The sequence below is a fragment of the Ascaphus truei genome, chromosome 4 (assembly GCF_040206685.1).
Source record: "Ascaphus truei isolate aAscTru1 chromosome 4, aAscTru1.hap1, whole genome shotgun sequence".
In the NCBI taxonomy this organism is placed as follows: Eukaryota; Metazoa; Chordata; class Amphibia; order Anura; family Ascaphidae; genus Ascaphus; species Ascaphus truei.
In genome coordinates this window covers 407,950,581-407,967,852 of record NC_134486.1, presented here as the reverse complement: position 1 = coordinate 407,967,852, position 17,272 = coordinate 407,950,581, and the positions used below count along the sequence as shown (strand labels likewise).

The 17,272-nt window shown below is 49.7% G+C and overlaps 1 protein-coding gene across 1 annotated transcript in view; it reads right to left on the bottom strand.

The window, feature by feature from the left end:
- CCDC25 (coiled-coil domain containing 25) overlaps positions 1-17,272 on the bottom strand; it is a 46,480-nt gene that overhangs the window by 22,092 nt on the left and 7,116 nt on the right. The window contains exons 5-7 of the mRNA XM_075598718.1: positions 13,693-13,744; positions 3,109-3,184; positions 2,348-2,451 (exon numbers count right to left, since the gene is read on the bottom strand). Of these exons, the coding sequence (XP_075454833.1) occupies positions 2,348-2,451; positions 3,109-3,184; positions 13,693-13,744 (232 nt within the window). The remainder of the gene's footprint in view (positions 1-2,347; positions 2,452-3,108; positions 3,185-13,692; positions 13,745-17,272) is intronic.

Below are 17,272 nucleotides of genomic sequence, written 5' to 3'. Positions count from 1 at the left end.
GGTGTATTGGAGACACACAAACACATGCAGCAAACTCACATGAGATATAATAAAAAGCAAGCTCCTCGCAGTCCCCGGTGAGAACCAATGAGTCCAAAGATGGTATACAGGTGGGGCCCAGCGAGCCAGGTCCCCGGACTTCCGTTCGCAGCACTCGGGAGAAGGAGGAGATGCCAAACTGAAATGCGCATACAGACGCCAAACAGGGTAATCTTCTGCTCAAACAACCAAATGGCTGTGCCGCTCGCAGCTGATCGGGAGGTTCCACCCCGTATGCGTGATGACATGAAAAAATAATGTGACGACCTCAAAGCAGAAGTGCTTCATCAGGGGGTGACGTCACTATCATAGGGTTACTACTACTACTACTTTTTCTGTTTACTGTTTCCTCACTCCTTTGTGAGCATTTCTGTTCTCTACAACATCCCCACTGCACCATTATTTATACACCTCTCTCCCAAAACTTCTTTACCCCTCAATAAAAAACACCCACACAAATCCTCTATTCACACCCTCTATCTACTCCTTCCTGCTGCTGGGGATCTCCCCTAAGCCTGAAGCCAGACATACACACCTGATCTCACTCATGCCTGCCTGCCACCTCTTCCCCTGTAAATGGTGTTAACCTTTTCATTTAACACTGACCTTCCTTAAATTTTACCCCACAAATCAAGCATCCCAATAGCCTGCCCTCGTGGCTATTGTCCCACACTCAGTCACTCCTACCACCCGTTGTGACCAAGTACTGCCATCTACAGCACTTACTCCCTCACCTGCTGTCTCTGTAAGTTTCCCATTAAACCTCTTAGATTGTAAGCTCTTCGGGGCAGGGATTTCCTTTCCTATTGTCTGATTTTGCTGCACTTATTGTATAATTATAATTCCCTGTACTGTATTCTTTGTGAAGCGCTGAGTACACTTTTGGCGCCATATAAATAAAGACATACAATACATACAATACTATATATACTCCTCATTTAGATTCAATGAACATAATTGTAAAGCTGTGGCCAATATTCCACAAGTTGCAGAATCAGCACTAAGTTCCAAAAACACATGGAAAAAAGAGGAATGACCTAGTCTCCACACCACCATGGTCTATGCACAACAATACCCTTTGGAATGATAGAATTCCCATCACCTAGGTTATACAAGTTTATTTGACATTTAATTATGTCTAGCTATTAAAGACAACATTGCAGGCATTTGTTGTGGGTTTCCAATACACTTGTTTATCAATTCACTTTGGTGCGCTGCGCCCCTCTTATATAAATATCTGTAATATATTCATACATTCAATTTATATAACATTATAACACCTCTAAAAAACACCTTTCACAACATCACTCAAACGCCCATAATATAAATTAGGTAGAGAGAAATAGAGAGAGTCCCTATTATGTGGCACTAAAGAGAATACACCCTAATTAAAACTTATATTTTATTATACACTGATTAAAATAATTGTTTCATTTTCGGCCATTGCTAAGCACAGCTCTGCTTAGCATTTAGCAGACAGGCTTGCATCTAACTGCCTATACCCCATTGCTACAAGGGGTCTCTTTACATTTGGCATTTCTATGTTGCTATGGACAGATTATATGCAGCTCTATAGTACCTAAGGTGCCTATTGCTGCTTCATTTCAGCCATCATCAAGTGCAACCTTGCTCTATAAATAGCAGACAGGTCTGCATCTTACTGCACATACCCCATTGTTACAAGGGGTTTGAGATATATTGTCAGAGACCACCCAGATTTAGGGTTTACTAAGGTTTAATTAAGAGGGATATATATATATATATAAAACACCCCCATTAAACACCCTACCACACCTCCCCGTCTTTTAATTATTTCTTGTTTGTTCTATGTACGGTTTTTTCCAAACAGTTTATTTTAATCAGTTTATAATAAAATATAAGTTTTAATTAGGGTGTATTCGCTTTAGTGCCACATAATAGGGACTCTCTCTCTTTCTCTCTACCTGCCATTACCTTATTCCCTGTGAGCACCACCCTTATCCACTGTTTGGCGCTTCCTTCCCTCCCTGTGCTTGAGCAGTTAACTTTGCAGCCTTCATCTGCTTGCAGATTCCGCTGTTTGCATAATATATATTATCTTTAACTGTGCATGCAATGTCTTGTATATAATGTATACCCTGCTCATTAGGTAACTGTATTTGTAACCATGTATTATTTGTCTTAACTCTGTGCCCAGGACATACTTGAAAACGAGAGGTAACTCTCAATGTATTACTTCCTGGTAAAATATTTTATAAATAAAAATAAATAAATAAAATCACTCAAAGCTGTGATATATAGGGGAGTACATATATGGAAAACAAGTTACCTCTTTCTGCTTGTGAAATCCGATCTGGCCCACGTCCATGTCTCCTGTTTTCTTCAAGTTGGCCCACGCTGTGTAGACTACATTGATGTTATTCATCTTGCAACCTGTGATCACACAGAGAGGGACAGCAGAATACCAATATATCAGTACCTAGCTCAAGTCACACGCTTCAGATGTCCCGTTGCATAGTACGGATTGGGGCTCAGTTACAAAGCAAATACAATTTCCAACAGACCCAAATAAATATCTACCATTAGCTTTAATTGCATTCATTTCAGCTCCGGGACCCCCTGAATCCCTAGATATTTACCTCGGAAGGTGATTCTGGTAGCAGCTCTTGCAGGGCAAGTTAGGGCTAACATAATGGCAGCTTAAATGTCCTGTGAGCCAATAGGAAGCCGTGATGTCATCCCTTCCTATTGGCCCACATAACACTGGAGATTAAAACTGAACAGAGATACCGGCACCCCCTCCGGCGGTAAGCAGGGGGTCCCCGGACCTGAAATTAACGCGGTTCAGCTCCGGAGACCCCCTGCTTCAATCCTGGGTAAGAAAAACAAAAAACACCTCATTCTGCTTTAAAAGCTTTTAATTTAACTTAAAGTTTTAAATATCAGATCTTATATCCAAAGAATAGGCTTGAGATCTTGAAAGCTCTTGTACATGTCACATATATAACAATCCATAAAAAAAATATCGTTATCTGAGAAAGAAGTCGAGTTCCACGAGGGTCGCAAATGTCGTATTGTCTTAGCACTGACCTTGAATACTGTTGGCTTTCACTAGCTGTGCACAATCTATTAGCACATCTTTAGGGATGTCATCTATCGTCTGACCCTGTAACACAGACGTACACATCACATTAGTGCCATTGATGACCAGTAACAGATAGAAGATAGAACGTTACCCCCCACGTAGAGGTAAAGATTCCGTTCTGCATTCTATTCTTGGATATGTTGGTTCTAATCTTGGCACTTTGCCAGATGCCGCCTAAAAACGCCAACAAGCAAATCCAAGTTTCTAAATTGGGAGATTTCAAACCCAGCACTGCTCAGAACCGGTCTTTAAAGCGGAAGCCCGAGTTAGGCTGCGGTGCCAGTGCGTTATGTAGCACGCACGCCCGGCGGGAGAGGGGAGGAGGGGCGATGCATGCACAGCGCTTCACCGCAGATCGCGGTCCTGGAAGCGAGGGAGAGTTTGTGATGGGGGTGGGGGCGTGGCGGGGGGGTGGCCATGACCTCACATGGCTGGTTCGCCATCATTTGCTGAACCGCCGGCGGGGGCTTGGCCACGCCTCCGTCGCAAGTTCCACATACAAAAAATTGTATGTGAGAAAACTTGCAGTACAGCGCGGCTGCTAAATGCGCGCCGACGCATGTACTTGGCCCGGACAGATTAGGGGGGGCGGTGCTTGTGCGCTGTAGAACGCACTGGGACCGCAGCCTTAGAACCAAAGTGAACTAATAGCAGTGACACGTGTAATAGGTTACACGTAGGGGACGGACAACCACAGAATATGATGGCAGATGCATACAAATATGTGTCATCTAAATTTAGGTTGAACTTGGATACACATTGTATGTCTTTTTATACTATGTAACTGCTTGGCCCACCTAGTCTGCCTATTTTCTGACCTGCTGTAAAACCACAGACCCCATTTAATCCTTTTGTTCGTATTTAGGTCCGTCTTATGTCTATACCAAGCAGAGATGCCCACTGCATGTTCGGATTCCCTTACTGCATTTAATAAGTATTTCTAAAGGACTTATATGTTATACTAGCTGATAGACCCGGCGTTGCCCGGAATGTGAATGGATAAAATAAAAAATAATGTTGTTTGTAATAAAAAGTATATGAATGAAATAGAATGAAAAGAAAGATTAATATATAAAATTTGTAAAAATATTTTATTGTCGTTGATGAAGAATAAAAACTGGTATATACATTTGTAATAAACATATGTAAGAGTCCATGTGATAATAATTGGTATAGTAATAAATGATTGTTGTTATGAAATGCAAGGGTGTGGGTGGGGGTGTGCTAACAGAAAGGGTGGGTGGGGGTGTGGGAAGAGGAAGGGTGGGTGGGTGGGGGTGTGGGAAGAGGAAGGGTGGGTGGGTGGGGGTGTGGGAACATAAATGAAGGGTGGGTGGGTGGGAAGAGGAAGGGTGGGTGGTGGTGTGGGAAGAGTAAGGGTGGGTGGGTGTGAAGAGTAAGGCTGGGTGGGTGGGGGGGTGTGAAGAGCAAGGGTGGGTGGGTGGGGGTGTGTGAAGAGCAAGGGTGGGTGGGTGGGGGGGTGTGAAGAGCAAGGGTGGGTGGGTGGGGGTGTGTGAAGAGTAAAGGTGGGTGTGTGGGGGATGTGGGAAGAGTAAGGGTGGGTGGGTGGGGGTGTGTGAAGAGGAAGGGTGGTTGGGTGGGGGTGTGGGAACATAAATGAAGGGTGGGTGTGTGGGAAGAGGAAGGGTGGGTGGGTGTGTGGGAAGAGGAAGGGTGGGTGGGTGTGTGGGAAGAGGAAGGGTGGGTGGGAAGAGGAAGGGTGGGTGGGTGTGTGGGAAGAGGAAGGGTGGGTGGGAAGAGGAAGGGTGGGTGGGTGTGTGGGAAGAGGAAGGCTGTGTGGGAAGAGGAAGGGTGGGTGGGTGTGTGGGAAGAGGAAGGGTGGGTGGGTGTGTGGGAAGAGGAAGGGTGTGTGGGAAGAGGAAGGGTGGGTGGGTGTGTGGGAAGAGGAAGGGTGTGTGGGAAGAGGAAGGGTGGGTGGGTGTGTGGGAAGAGGAAGGGTGTGTGGGAAGAGGAAGGGTGGGTGTGTGGGAAGAGGAAGGGTGTGTGGGAAGAGGAAGGGTGGGTGGGTGGGAAGAGGAAGGGTGTGTGGGAAGAGGAAGGGTGTGTGGGAAGAGGAAGGGTGGGTGGGTGTGTGGGAAGAGGAAGGGTGGGTGGGTGGGTGTGTGGGAAGAGGAAGGGTGGGTGGGTGGGTGTGTGGGAAGAGGAAGGGTGGGTGGGTGGGTGTGTGGGAAGAGGAAGGGTGGGTGGGTGTTTGTGTGGGAAGAGGAAGGGTGGGTGGGTGTTTGTGTGGGAAGAGGAAGGGTGGGTGGGTGTGTGGGAAGAGGAAGGGTGGGTGGGTGTGTGGGAAGAGGAAGGGTGGGTGGGTGGGTGTGTGGGAAGAGGAAGGGTGGGTGGGTGGGTGTGTGGGAAGAGGAAGGGTGGGTGGGTGGGTGTGTGGGAAGAGGAAGGGTGGGTGGGGTTGTGGGAAGAGGAAGGGTGTGTGGGAAGAGGAAGGGTGGGTGTGTGGGAAGAGGAAGGGTGGGTGGGTGTGTGGGAAGAGGAAGGGTGGGTGGGTGTGTGGGAAGAGGAAGGGTGGGTGGGTGTGTGGGAAGAGGAAGGGTGGGTGGGTGGGTGTGTGGGAAGAGGAAGGGTGTGTGGGAAGAGGGTGGGTGGGTGTGTGGGAAGAGGAAGGGTGGGTGGGTGGGGTGTGTGGGAAGAGGAAGGGTGGGTGGGTGGGGTGTGTGGGAAGAGGAAGGGTGGGTGGGTGGGGTGTGTGGGAAGAGGAAGGGTGGGTGGGGGTGTGTGGGAAGAGGAAGGGTGGGTGGGTGGGGTGTGTGGGAAGAGGAAGGGTGGGTGGGTGGGGTGTGTGGGAAGAGGAAGGGTGGGTGGGTGGGGTGTGTGGGAAGAGGAAGGGTGGGTGGGTGGGGTGTGTGGGAAGAGGAAGGGTGGGTGGGTGGGGTGTGTGGGAAGAGGAAGGGTGGGTGGGTGGGGTGTGTGGGAAGAGGAAGGGTGGGTGGGTGGGGTGTGTGGGAAGAGGAAGGGTGGGTGGGTGGGGTGTGTGGGAAGAGGAAGGGTGGGTGGGTGTGTGGGAAGAGGAAGGGTGGGTGGGTGTGTGGGAAGAGGAAGGGTGGGTGGGTGTGTGGGAAGAGGAAGGGTGGGTGGGTGGGTGTGTGGGAAGAGGAAGGGTGTGTGGGAAGAGGGTGGGTGGGTGTGTGGGAAGAGGAAGGGTGGGTGGGTGGGGTGTGTGGGAAGAGGAAGGGTGGGTGGGTGGGGTGTGTGGGAAGAGGAAGGGTGGGTGGGGTGTGTGGGAAGAGGAAGGGTGGGTGGGTGGGGTGTGTGGGAAGAGGAAGGGTGGGTGGGTGGGGTGTGTGGGAAGAGGAAGGGTGGGTGGGTGGGGTGTGTGGGAAGAGGAAGGGTGGGTGGGTGGGGTGTGTGGGAAGAGGAAGGGTGGGTGGGTGGGGTGTGTGGGAAGAGGAAGGGTGGGTGGGTGGGGTGTGTGGGAAGAGAAGGGTGGGTGGGTGGGGTGTGTGGGAAGAGGAAGGGTGGGTGGGTGGGGTGTGTGGGAGAGGAAGGGTGGGTGGGTGGGGTGTGTGGGAAGAGGAAGGGTGGGTGGGTGGGGGTGTGTGGGAAGAGGAAGGGTGGGTGGGTGGGGTGTGTGGGAAGAGGAAGGGTGGGTGGGTGGGTGGGGTGTGTGGGAAGAGGAAGGGTGGGTGGGTGGGGTGTGTGGGAAGAGGAAGGGTGGGTGGGTGGGGGTGTGTGGGAAGAGGAAGGGTGGGTGGGTGGGGTTGTGGGAAGAGTAAGGGTGGGTGGGTGGGGTTGTGGAAGAGTAAGGGTGGGTGGGTGGGGTTGTGGGAAGAGTAAGGGTGGGTGGGTGGGGTTGTGGGAAGAGTAAGGGTGGGTGGGTGGGGTTGTGGGAAGAGTAAGGGTGGGTGGGTGGGGTTGTGGGAAGAGTAAGGGTGGGTGGGTGGGGTTGTGGAAGAGTAAGGGTGGGTGGGTGGGGTTGTGGAAGAGTAAGGGTGGGTGGGTGGGGTTGTGGAAGAGTAAGGGTGGGTGGGTGGGGTTGTGGGAAGAGTAAGGGTGGGTGGGTGGGGTTGTGGGAAGAGTAAGGGTGGGTGGGTGGGTTGTGGGAAGAGTAAGGGTGGGTGGGTGGGGTTGTGGGAAGAGGAAGGGTGGGTGGGGTTGTGGGAAGAGGAAGGGTGGGTGGGGTTGTGGGAAGAGGAAGGGTGGGTGGGGTTGTGGGAAGAGAAGGGTGGGTGGGGTTGTGGGAAGAGGAAGGGTGGGTGGGGTGTGTGGGAAGAGGAAGGGTGGGTGGGTGGGGTGTGTGGGAAGAGGAAGGGTGGGTGGGTGGGGTGTGTGGGAGAGGAGGGTGGGTGGGGTGTGTGGGAAGGAAGGGTGGGTGGGGTGTGTGGGAAGAGGAAGGGTGGGTGGGGTGTGTGGGAAGAGGAAGGGTGGGTGGGTGGGGGTGTGTGGAAGAGGAAGGGTGGGTGGGGGTGTGTGGGAAGAGGAAGGGTGGGTGGGTGGGGGTGTGTGGGAAGAGGAAGGGTGGGTGGGAAGAGGAAGGGTGGGTGGGGTGTGTGGAAGAGGAAGGGTGGGTGGGGTTGTGTGGGAAGAGGAAGGGTGGGTGGGTGGGGTTGTGTGGGAAGAGGAAGGGTGGGTGGGGTTGTGTGGGAAGAGGAAGGGTGGGTGGGGTTGTGTGGGAAGAGGAAGGGTGGGTGGGGTTGTGGGAAGAGGAAGGGTGGGTGGGGTGTGTGGGAAGAGGAAGGGTGGGTGGGGTGTGTGGGAAGAGGAAGGGTGGGTGGGGTGTGTGGGAAGAGGAAGGGTGGGTGGGGTGTGTGGGAAGAGGAAGGGTGGGTGGGGTGTGTGGGAAGAGGAAGGGTGGGTGGGTGGGGTGTGTGGGAAGAGGAAGGGTGGGTGGGTGGGGTGTGTGGGGAAGAGGAAGGGTGGGTGGATGGGGTGTGTGGGAAGAGGAAGGGTGGGTGGGTGGGGTGTGTGGGAAGAGGAAGGGTGGGTGGGTGGGTGTGTGGGAAGAGGAAGGGTGGGTGGGTGGGGTGTGTGGGAAGAGGAAGGGTGGGTGGGTGGGGTGTGTGGGAAGAGGAAGGGTGGGTGGGTGGGGTGTGTGGGAAGAGGAAGGGTGGGTGGGTGTGTGGGAAGAGGAAGGGTGGGTGGGTGGGGGTGTGTGGGAAGAGGAAAGGGTGGGTGGGTGGGGGTGTGTGGGAAGAGGAAGGGTGGGTGGGTGGGGGTGTGTGGGAAGAGGAAGGGTGGGTGGGTGGGGGTGTGTGGGAAGAGGAAGGGTGGGTGGGGTGGGGGTGTGTGGGAAGAGGAAGGGTGGGTGGGTGGGGGTGTGTGGGAAGAGGAAGGGTGGGTGGGTGGGGGTGTGTGGGAAGAGGAAGGGTGGGTGGGTGGGGGTGTGTGGGAAGAGGAAGGGTGGGTGGGTGGGGGTGTGTGGGAAGAGGAAGGGTGGGTGGGTGGGGGTGTGTGGGAAGAGGAAGGGTGGGTGGTGGGTGTGTGTGGGAAGAGGAAGGGTGGGTGGGTGGGTGGGTGTGTGTGGGAAGAGGAAGGGTGGGTGGGTGGGGGTGTGTGGGAAGAGGAAGGGTGGGTGGGTGGGGGTGTGTGGGAAGAGGAAGGGTGGGTGGGGGTGTGTGGAAAGAGGAAGGGTGGTTGGGTGGGGGTGTGTGGGAAGAGGAAGGGTGGGTGGGTGGGGGTGTGTGGGAAGAGGAAGGGTGGGTGGGTGGGGGTGTGTGGGAAGAGGAAGGGTGGGTGGGGGTGTGTGGGAAGAGGAAGGGTGGGTGGGTGGGGGGGTGTGGGAAGAGGAAGGGTGGGTGGGGGTGTGTGGGAAGAGGAAGGGTGGGTGGGGGTGTGTGGGAAGAGGAAGGGTGGGTGGGTGGGGTGTGTGGGAAGAGGAAGGGTGGGTGGGGGTGTGTGGGAAGAGGAAGGGTGGGTGGGGGTGTGTGTGAAGAGGAAGGGTGGGTGGTGGGGGTGTGTGGGAAGAGAAGGGTGGGTGGGTGGGGTGTGTGGGAAGAGGAAGGGTGGGTGGGGGTGTGTGGGAAGAGTAAGGGTGGGTGGGGGTGTGTGGGAAGAGGAAGGGTGGGTGGGGGTGTGTGGGAAGAGTAAGGGTGGGTGGGGGTGTGTGGGAAGAGGAAGGGGTGGGTGGGTGGGGGTGTGTGGGAAGAGTAAGGGTGGGTGGGTGGGGTGTGTGGGAAGAGTAAGGGTGGGTGGGTGGGGGTGTGTGGGAAGAGGAAGGGTGGGTGGGGGTGTGTGGGAAGAAGGGTGGGTGGGTGGGGGTGTGTGGGAAGAGGAAGGTGGGTGGGTGGGGGTGTGTGGGAAGAGGAAGGGTGGGTGGGTGGGGGTGTGTGGGAAGAGGAAGGGTGGGTGGGTGGGGGTGTGTGGAAGAGGAAGGGTGGGTGGGGGTGTGTGGGAAGAGGAAGGGTGGGTGGGTGGGGGTGTGTGGGAAGAGGAAGGGTGGGTGGGTGGGGGTGTGTTGGGAAGAGGGAGGGTGGGTGGGTGGGAGGGTGAGTGGGAAGAGGAAGGGTGGGTGGGTGGGGTGTGTGGAAGAGGAAGGGTGGGTGGGTGGGGGTGTGTGGAAGAGGAAGGGTGGGTGGGTGGGGTGTGTGGGAAGAGGAAGGGTGGGTGGGTGGGGGTGTGTGGGAAGAGGAAGGGGTGGGTGGGGTGTGTGGGAAGAGGAAGGGTGGGTGGGTGGGGGTGTGTGGGAAGAGGAAGGGTGGGTGGGGTTGTGGGAAGAGGAAGGGTGGGGGGGTGTGGAAAGAGGAAGGGTGGGTGTGTGGGGTGTGGAAGAGGAAGTGTGGTGTGGGTGTTGTGAAATAGCAGTAAAGAAGAGTAAATATGATGTATTTTTATTAAAAGTAGTTAAAAAGAGCATTTAATAAATAAAAAAATGTTGGTACAAATAAAAAGAATATTTTAAAATAAAAGTTTGCGAGCGTAGAGCATCCAGAGATTGGCGTTCGGAGGGCATTGTTAGATGTCAAATGTTTGTACAAATGTTTGTTAATAAAGTTAAAAATGTTGTCAGAAAAAAAAAAAAAAAAATTTATTTTGAAATGAGTTGTTGGTGAAAGTGGTGTGTGCGGAGCGCATCCAGAGATTGGCGTGCGGAGGGCATTGGAAGATTGAAATGTATGTAGTTGAAGTGTGAATAATGTTGAATGTATGAATGTAATATGTGTGGTGATGTGTGAATGAATCAAAGTTGATTAAAATGAAAGTATGATATAGCGGCAAGGAAGAAATTATAAGAATGGATAAAAAATTTTTTAGCAAAGCGGGGGGTAATGTAAATAAAAAGTATTATAGCGGCTATGAAAGAAAGAAAATAAAACAAAATATAATATAAATGGATAATAGTAAAAGAAATGTAGTGTGTCGGCCATTTTATAAATTGAATTGACACTGCGTAGGTGCACGCCATTGTAGAAATTCGGAGCGCCGTTCGGAGGTCATTGGTAGATGTAAAATGTTTGTAGAAATTTGTGTTAATAAAGTTTTACATTTTGGCAGAAAAAAAAAAATGTTGAAAAAAAAAAAAGTTTCTGCGGAGCGCATCCAGAGATTGGCGTGCGGAGGGCATTGGAAGATTTAAATGTATGTAGTTGATGTGTGAATGATGTTTGAATGTATTAATGTAATATGTGTGGCGATGTGTGAATGAAGCAAAGTTGAGTAAAAGTGAAAGTATGATATAGCGGCTATGCAAAAAAATAAAGAAAGGAATAAATAATGATATAGCGGCTATGGAAAAAAATAAATAAAGGACTAAATTATAAGAATGGATAAAAAAAATACATTAGCAAAGTGTAAAGAAAATGTATTATAGCGGCTATGAAATAAAGAGAAAATAAATGAAAAGATGGTATAAATGGATAATAGGAAAAGAAAATTAGTGTCGGCCATTTTAGACATTTAATTGACACTGCGTAGGTGCACGCCAAACGTACGGCATTGTAGTGATAGAAATTTATTGTAATTGTAAGTGAGTAGTTTGAGAAGAAATTGAAGTTGATAAAGAGTAGGCGGTGAGCGGCGTCCATGTGTTTGTAGAGGCAAATCTTTGTATTTAGTAGTTGTAAAGGCAAAAGTTTGGTAAATTAATGTAGTTGATGTGTGAATGATGTAGAATGTTAAGTGTGTCGGCCATTTTACAAATAGAATTTACACTGCGTAGGTGCACGGCATTGTAGAAAGAGAAATACATTTGAATTAGTACCAGAGTTTGTGGGGCATTAGTAAAAATGTAGAAAGAGTGCGTTGTGGGTGGCGGTTTATAGGGGTATTTGCACAGGCCGGTGTAATGTGCGCGCGAGTTAATGGACGCGTGCGGGCGGTGTAATGTGCGCGGCGGCGGGCATATATGAGGTGGGCAGAGAGCGGGCGGTGTAACGGGCGCTGTAATATGAGCGGTTCGTGGCGGAGGGAGAATGAAGGTAATGGGCGGCAGTTTAGTAAGGGTAATGGGCCGCTGTAATATGTGCGGGTTTAGAGGATTGTCGTTGCGGAGGGAGAGGCGCCCATATATGAGGTGGGCAGAGAGCGGGCGGTGTAAGGTCCGCTGTAATATGAGCGGGTCGTTGCGGAGGGAGAATGAAGGTAATGGGCGATTGTCGTTGCGGAGGGAGAATTGTAAATGTGTGTAATGTGTAAGATGTGTGTAAGATGTGTGTGTGTGTGCACAGGGGTGACAGTGTGTGTGTGTGACAGTGAGTGTGTGTACAGTGTTAAGTGACACTGAGTGTGAGGGGGTGACTGTGTGTACAGGGTTGTGTGTGAGTGTGGGGGGTTGTGTGTGAGTGTGGGGGGGTGAGTGACACTGAGTGTGTGTGAGTGTGAGTGTGGGGGGTGAGTGACACTGAGTGTGTGTGGGGTGACAGTGTGTGTGTGACAGTGGGTGTGTGTACAGTGTTCAGTGACACTGAATGTGAGGGGGTGTAAGGTCCGCTGTAATATGAGCGGGTCGTTGCGGAGGGAGAATGAAGGTAATGGGCGATTGTCGTTGCGGAGGGAGAATTGTAAATGTGTGTAATGTGTAAGATGTGTGTAAGATGTGTGTGTGTGTGCACAGGGGTGACAGTGTGTGTGTGTGACAGTGAGTGTGTGTACAGTGTTAAGTGACACTGAGTGTGAGGGGGTGACTGTGTGTACAGGGTTGTGTGTGAGTGTGGGGGGTTGTGTGTGAGTGTGGGGGGTGAGTGACACTGAGTGAGTGTGAGTGTGAGGGGGTGACTGTGTGTACAGGGTTGTGTGTGAGTGTGGGGGGCGAGTGAGTGTGGGGGGTGTGAGTGTGGGGGGTTGTGTGTGAGTGTGGGGGGTGAGAGTGTGGGGGGTTGTGTGTGAGTGTGGGGGGTTGTGTGTGAGTGTGGGGGGTTGTGTGTGAGTGTGGGGGGTGAGAGTGTGGGGGGTTGTGTGTGAGTGTGGGGGGTGAGAGTGTGACATGTCAACTTACCAAGGAGTCGTCAGAGGTTCTGGCCGTGTGGTGTGACTGCAAGTGTGTGAGAGTGAAGGAGGTGATGTCACAGTGGGGCGTACCTCTTGGACCAATGAGATTCACCGGGCGTACCTCTTGGGCAATGACAGTCACGGACCAATGAGATTCACCGCAGATAGCACTAACCTCACTAACCATTCGATTTTATATATTAAGATGTTAAAATGGATATGATGTAAAAGGTGACACTGAGTGCTCATTTGGATGTCATTTCCCAGAAGCCCTTGCTGCAGTGGGAGCACAGTATGCTGAGAGATAATGGGGAAGGGCAGGGTTGCAGACCTGTCTGAGACATGTGAATGTGCTCACACGTGGTATTTTTATTTGCTAAACGGCTATAGCAACGTTGTGTTTTCACAGAGACACACCGCTTTCAAACGCTTTAATATTCTTTAGCTAACCTCTTCCGTGATCAGTCTTCCGGGGTTACTCGTTAAAGTGCCAATAGTGCCGCTCAGGATGGCCTTCAGCGGGAGTTTTTATGCAATAGTACCTTCATTTAGCACGCTTGCCGTTTAATGGATAACCCTTTAAGAATACAGTCACATTTTCAATGCTCTCTTATTCTCTGTGCTGGTTGTAAAGTATTTTGAGACCAGTTAAGTTAATGAATAGAGAGGACCTGATCAAAAATAAATAAATAACTACATTTTTTAAAATTGTATTTTTTTTAATGAAGCCAACTAAAATATTACGGTTTTGTTGCTGCTGTTGCTGTTATTGTTGTTCCGCTATATGGAACTTGCGTATAAGGCCAGAAAATCCCCATTAGCAATAATAATGGGGCACTTTCTCAAGACTTCTGATTTGAATGTAATTATCCTCATTACAAGTCAAAGGATAATTCCTGAGATAGACACAAGAGAAGGTTTGGTGAAGACTACCTGTTTATAGGCAGGTTAGGTGGCCTACATCTGCCAGTAATTTCTGTGATTACATAGTACCGCATGTTAAAATGCGTGTTACCCAAAACATGGCGTTCTGTTATTAGTCGTGATATTGGATAATCTATGCTGCTGCTTTTGGGATGTGTGTCTCATAAGATCACCCCACCAGAATACGGTTAGCCTGTCTCCTTCGTACTTGGTTTTACCTTTTGTAGTCGGAGGTAAACATGAGCCGATGAGAGTTTATCCACATGGAACCTGCAGGTGCAGAATACAAGATTAACAGTGCGGCTCGTTTCTGTAACAAGGGAAGAACCCGGAGCCGGGTACAAGTCGAAACCGCCAGAGGCCGACAACGACAAATATCCGCCAGCCGCCATGTAGAGAAGTAAACAAAGCTGATTAGTTTTCTTCAATATTTGGAAAAAAAAAAAAAATTATAGTCATTATTACATTTAATTAAAACCAATTTTATAGGAACCTTCACATATGCTTCCCTGCTTAGCAATGTGTTTTCCCCCATTACCATCACCTTGTTCAACAAACATTGGGGGTTTGTGTGTGTGTGTGTGTCCGTGTGTGTGTGTGTGGGTGGAGGGGGGGCGGGGTGTATGTTGGGGAGTGTGTGTGGTGTGTGTGTGAGTGTGTGTGTGTGGAGGGGGGGGGCGGGGTTTATGTTGGGGAGTGTGTGTAGTGTGTGAGGAGGGTGTGTGTGTGAAGGCTGTGGTGGTGTGTGTGAGGGGGGGGGGGGTTTGAGGGTGTGTGTGTGTGTGTGGGAGGAGGGGGTGGTTGATCTGTTCTTATGGGACCTGCGTCCGGCCTCAATGTACTAAATACTCCAGCTTTATACATTTGCTGAATAGGCTAAGAGCTAGGACCACCCCAGGGTTATCTCCTGGGCTCCGGTCTCACGGGGAACCCCTCGGTTATGTACAGATTATAGAAAAACTGGACTAAATAGTCCGAGAATCAGTGCGTCAGGGTATTAGACAGAGTTAAAATGTATTTATATGTATCTCAAGTCCCATTAATAGAGCCAAATATTACGATGTTTGATAGGAGTTAGATGAGTTCTTAAACAAACTTGATCAGTAATCCATTGAATAAACACTCATAATTTAGTAGCTGCCACATGAGGGGCTTAACTCTAAGTGGGATTTATGGTTACTAGGGGAAGATATAGCCTGTAAAGCTGCTCTAGCCGGCTCACCACCACTTATAGGAGGTACTACTTAGAGTGCAATGATAATATAGGATCACAGTGTGCAGCATAGAAACATAACTCCAAAGGTAGATAGTACTCACTAATTGTTGATATTCTTGGCTCCAAGGCGTGCATCCAGCAATGAAAATGGTAGTTATGTAGTCCACGGTGGAAAATGCGCTGCACACCATGCAGGGAAGAAAAAAATGGCGTACAGTACATCCAAATAAAGTTAAAAACAATTTATTTGGAGGATGACATACTGTAGGAGACATCAAGGTAGGTGGGAATATGAGACAGCTGTCTCCTGTGTCATCCTCCAAATAAATAGTTTTTAACCTATTTGGATGTGCTGTACTCCATTGTTTCTTCACTTCAAGCCGTGCACCGCATTTTCCACCGTGGACTACATCATTATGTACAGATTACTCCGTGGCGCGTTCTCGCTACGGACACGCTTTTCTTTCTCTGGACTGTTTGTTAATGAATGTTCTACTTATTGTATTTTTTCTATGTATATATTGTGTTACTGTGAGATGTGTGTTGGTGTTGCCTTTTCCACTATGCATGATTGAGTAGGTAGTAGATTGCTTCAGTTTAAAAACTCTTTTTTTTTGGGTGCTTATTTTTGACCGTCCGGTCGTGATGTTTAAGTCTTGTGTTGTGTTCTTTCCTCTGGGTATTAACAAACATATACACACATAGAGACACTCCTCCCGTGGAGGCAGGGACGGCGCACAGCCGTTGAAACAAACCACAAGCAGGCAGTGGTGGTGTGAAGAACCGTTTATTCCAACATCTAGGTAAAAGTCAGCGGATCACTCTTTGACAAAGGCCCCCGGGCTGAAACGCATCAGAGGATCCGCCAGACTTTTACTTTGATGTTGGAATAAACGGTTCTTCACACCCCCACTGCCTGCTTGCGGTTTGTTTCAACGGCTGTGCGCCGTCCCTGCCTCCCACGGGAGGAGTGTCTCTTCGTTGCAGATCGTTCTCGGCTGCACGCCGGATAGCTGCACCACCTGTCATCACTGGACTGCGGGGGGATACACCCAACATTGGCACAGAGAAGTTTCCTGGCGGTCTGCTGATCGCCTGTGCTGCTGTTCATTTCTACCTCTGGCTTGTGATTGCTCCTACAACCGTGAGTCTCCTTTTACAATTCTACTGGTGCTCTGAGGAGAGCTATTTGTTTATTTGGAGAAGACTTCCATTCACCGGTTATTGTGGAGATCAGCCAGTACTGTGTTTATTTGTTTATTATCAGGATGCAGCTATCTCATGACTCTTAGAAGCGCCTGGATAGTTAACCTCTGGTTACCTGGTATTCAATCATATATACACAACATATACACAACCCCCAGTTGACGTCTCTGACAACAGTTACTATTGAAGAAAAGAGAAACCACCCGCTCAGCTGAAAGAAATATGTCTGACTTAAGGGGGTACGCTGGGCTTGGGTAACACAATTATAGAACAAAAAATGGGGGTCACTACATAAGACGCAGTGATTCCCCAGAACCCTTTTTTTCCTTGGTGCCCTCTCCTTGGTCAATAAGGATCAAACTGACATTATGATAATGTAGCTAGTATGCAGATTACATAGTTCTAGCACAAGAAAATATAGAGACACACTTTGTGGTTGATTGTTGTGACAAGGACAGCACACTGCGCCAACGCTGCAGCAGCCAGGGGAGGAAAGTTACATAAAACAGAGGGGAACGCACTTAAACTCAAGGTACAGAACGCAACGTTCCCTAAACCTGAAAGGGATGTTAGGTTTCCCAACTTAACGTCGTAATCACCAAGATAACTACAGTATATGTAAAAGTAAGAGCCATCACAGAGCTCACAAGCCCAAGCTTAGTGTCATGTAACGCAGGGGGGCTCAACTCCAGTCCTCAAGCTCCCCCAGCAGGTCAGGTTGTCAGGATATCCCAGGTGGCTCAAACCTTAATAGTTTAATGAACAGGGGAGGTTGTTCACGGGAAAAAACATAGCTCAAACGTTACTTAGCATTACAATGAAGTCAAGAAGCCTTACAGTGTTTAATGAATCTGGCCACGGTAGTCCAACCACTAAAAAGTACAGGCACTAGCAAATGGACAAACAAACCATTGGGTCCAGAACAGTCTCTAAGTGTCCACGATATTCTTATCCATGGGAAGGTTCCCGCTTTCCAGCCATCCATATGCAATCTAGTCATCCATATGCAATCTAGCCATAACATTCCCTCCTCTGAATCCTATACATTTCTCCAAATTCGCCACTACATACAATCTACAGTATATAGAAGCCAGACTGTGCTCACGACCCAACTACGCTTGAGGGTCGGCGTTTGCACCAATCCCTCACGAAGGGGATTATCTCGATGCTATAAATCACACCTTGACTCCCGCCAAGGTCAACCTGGTATCAGATAAATATATGTCAGCCTGGGACAAAGAGCTGAACACCAATCTAGATTTAGACACAGGGCAAGATATATGGGATGCCTCTTCCAAAAAAATAATTATGTGTTGTGATTAAAGAGAACATCTACAAACTATTAGATATGGATACATAGACTGTGCTGGCGCGAC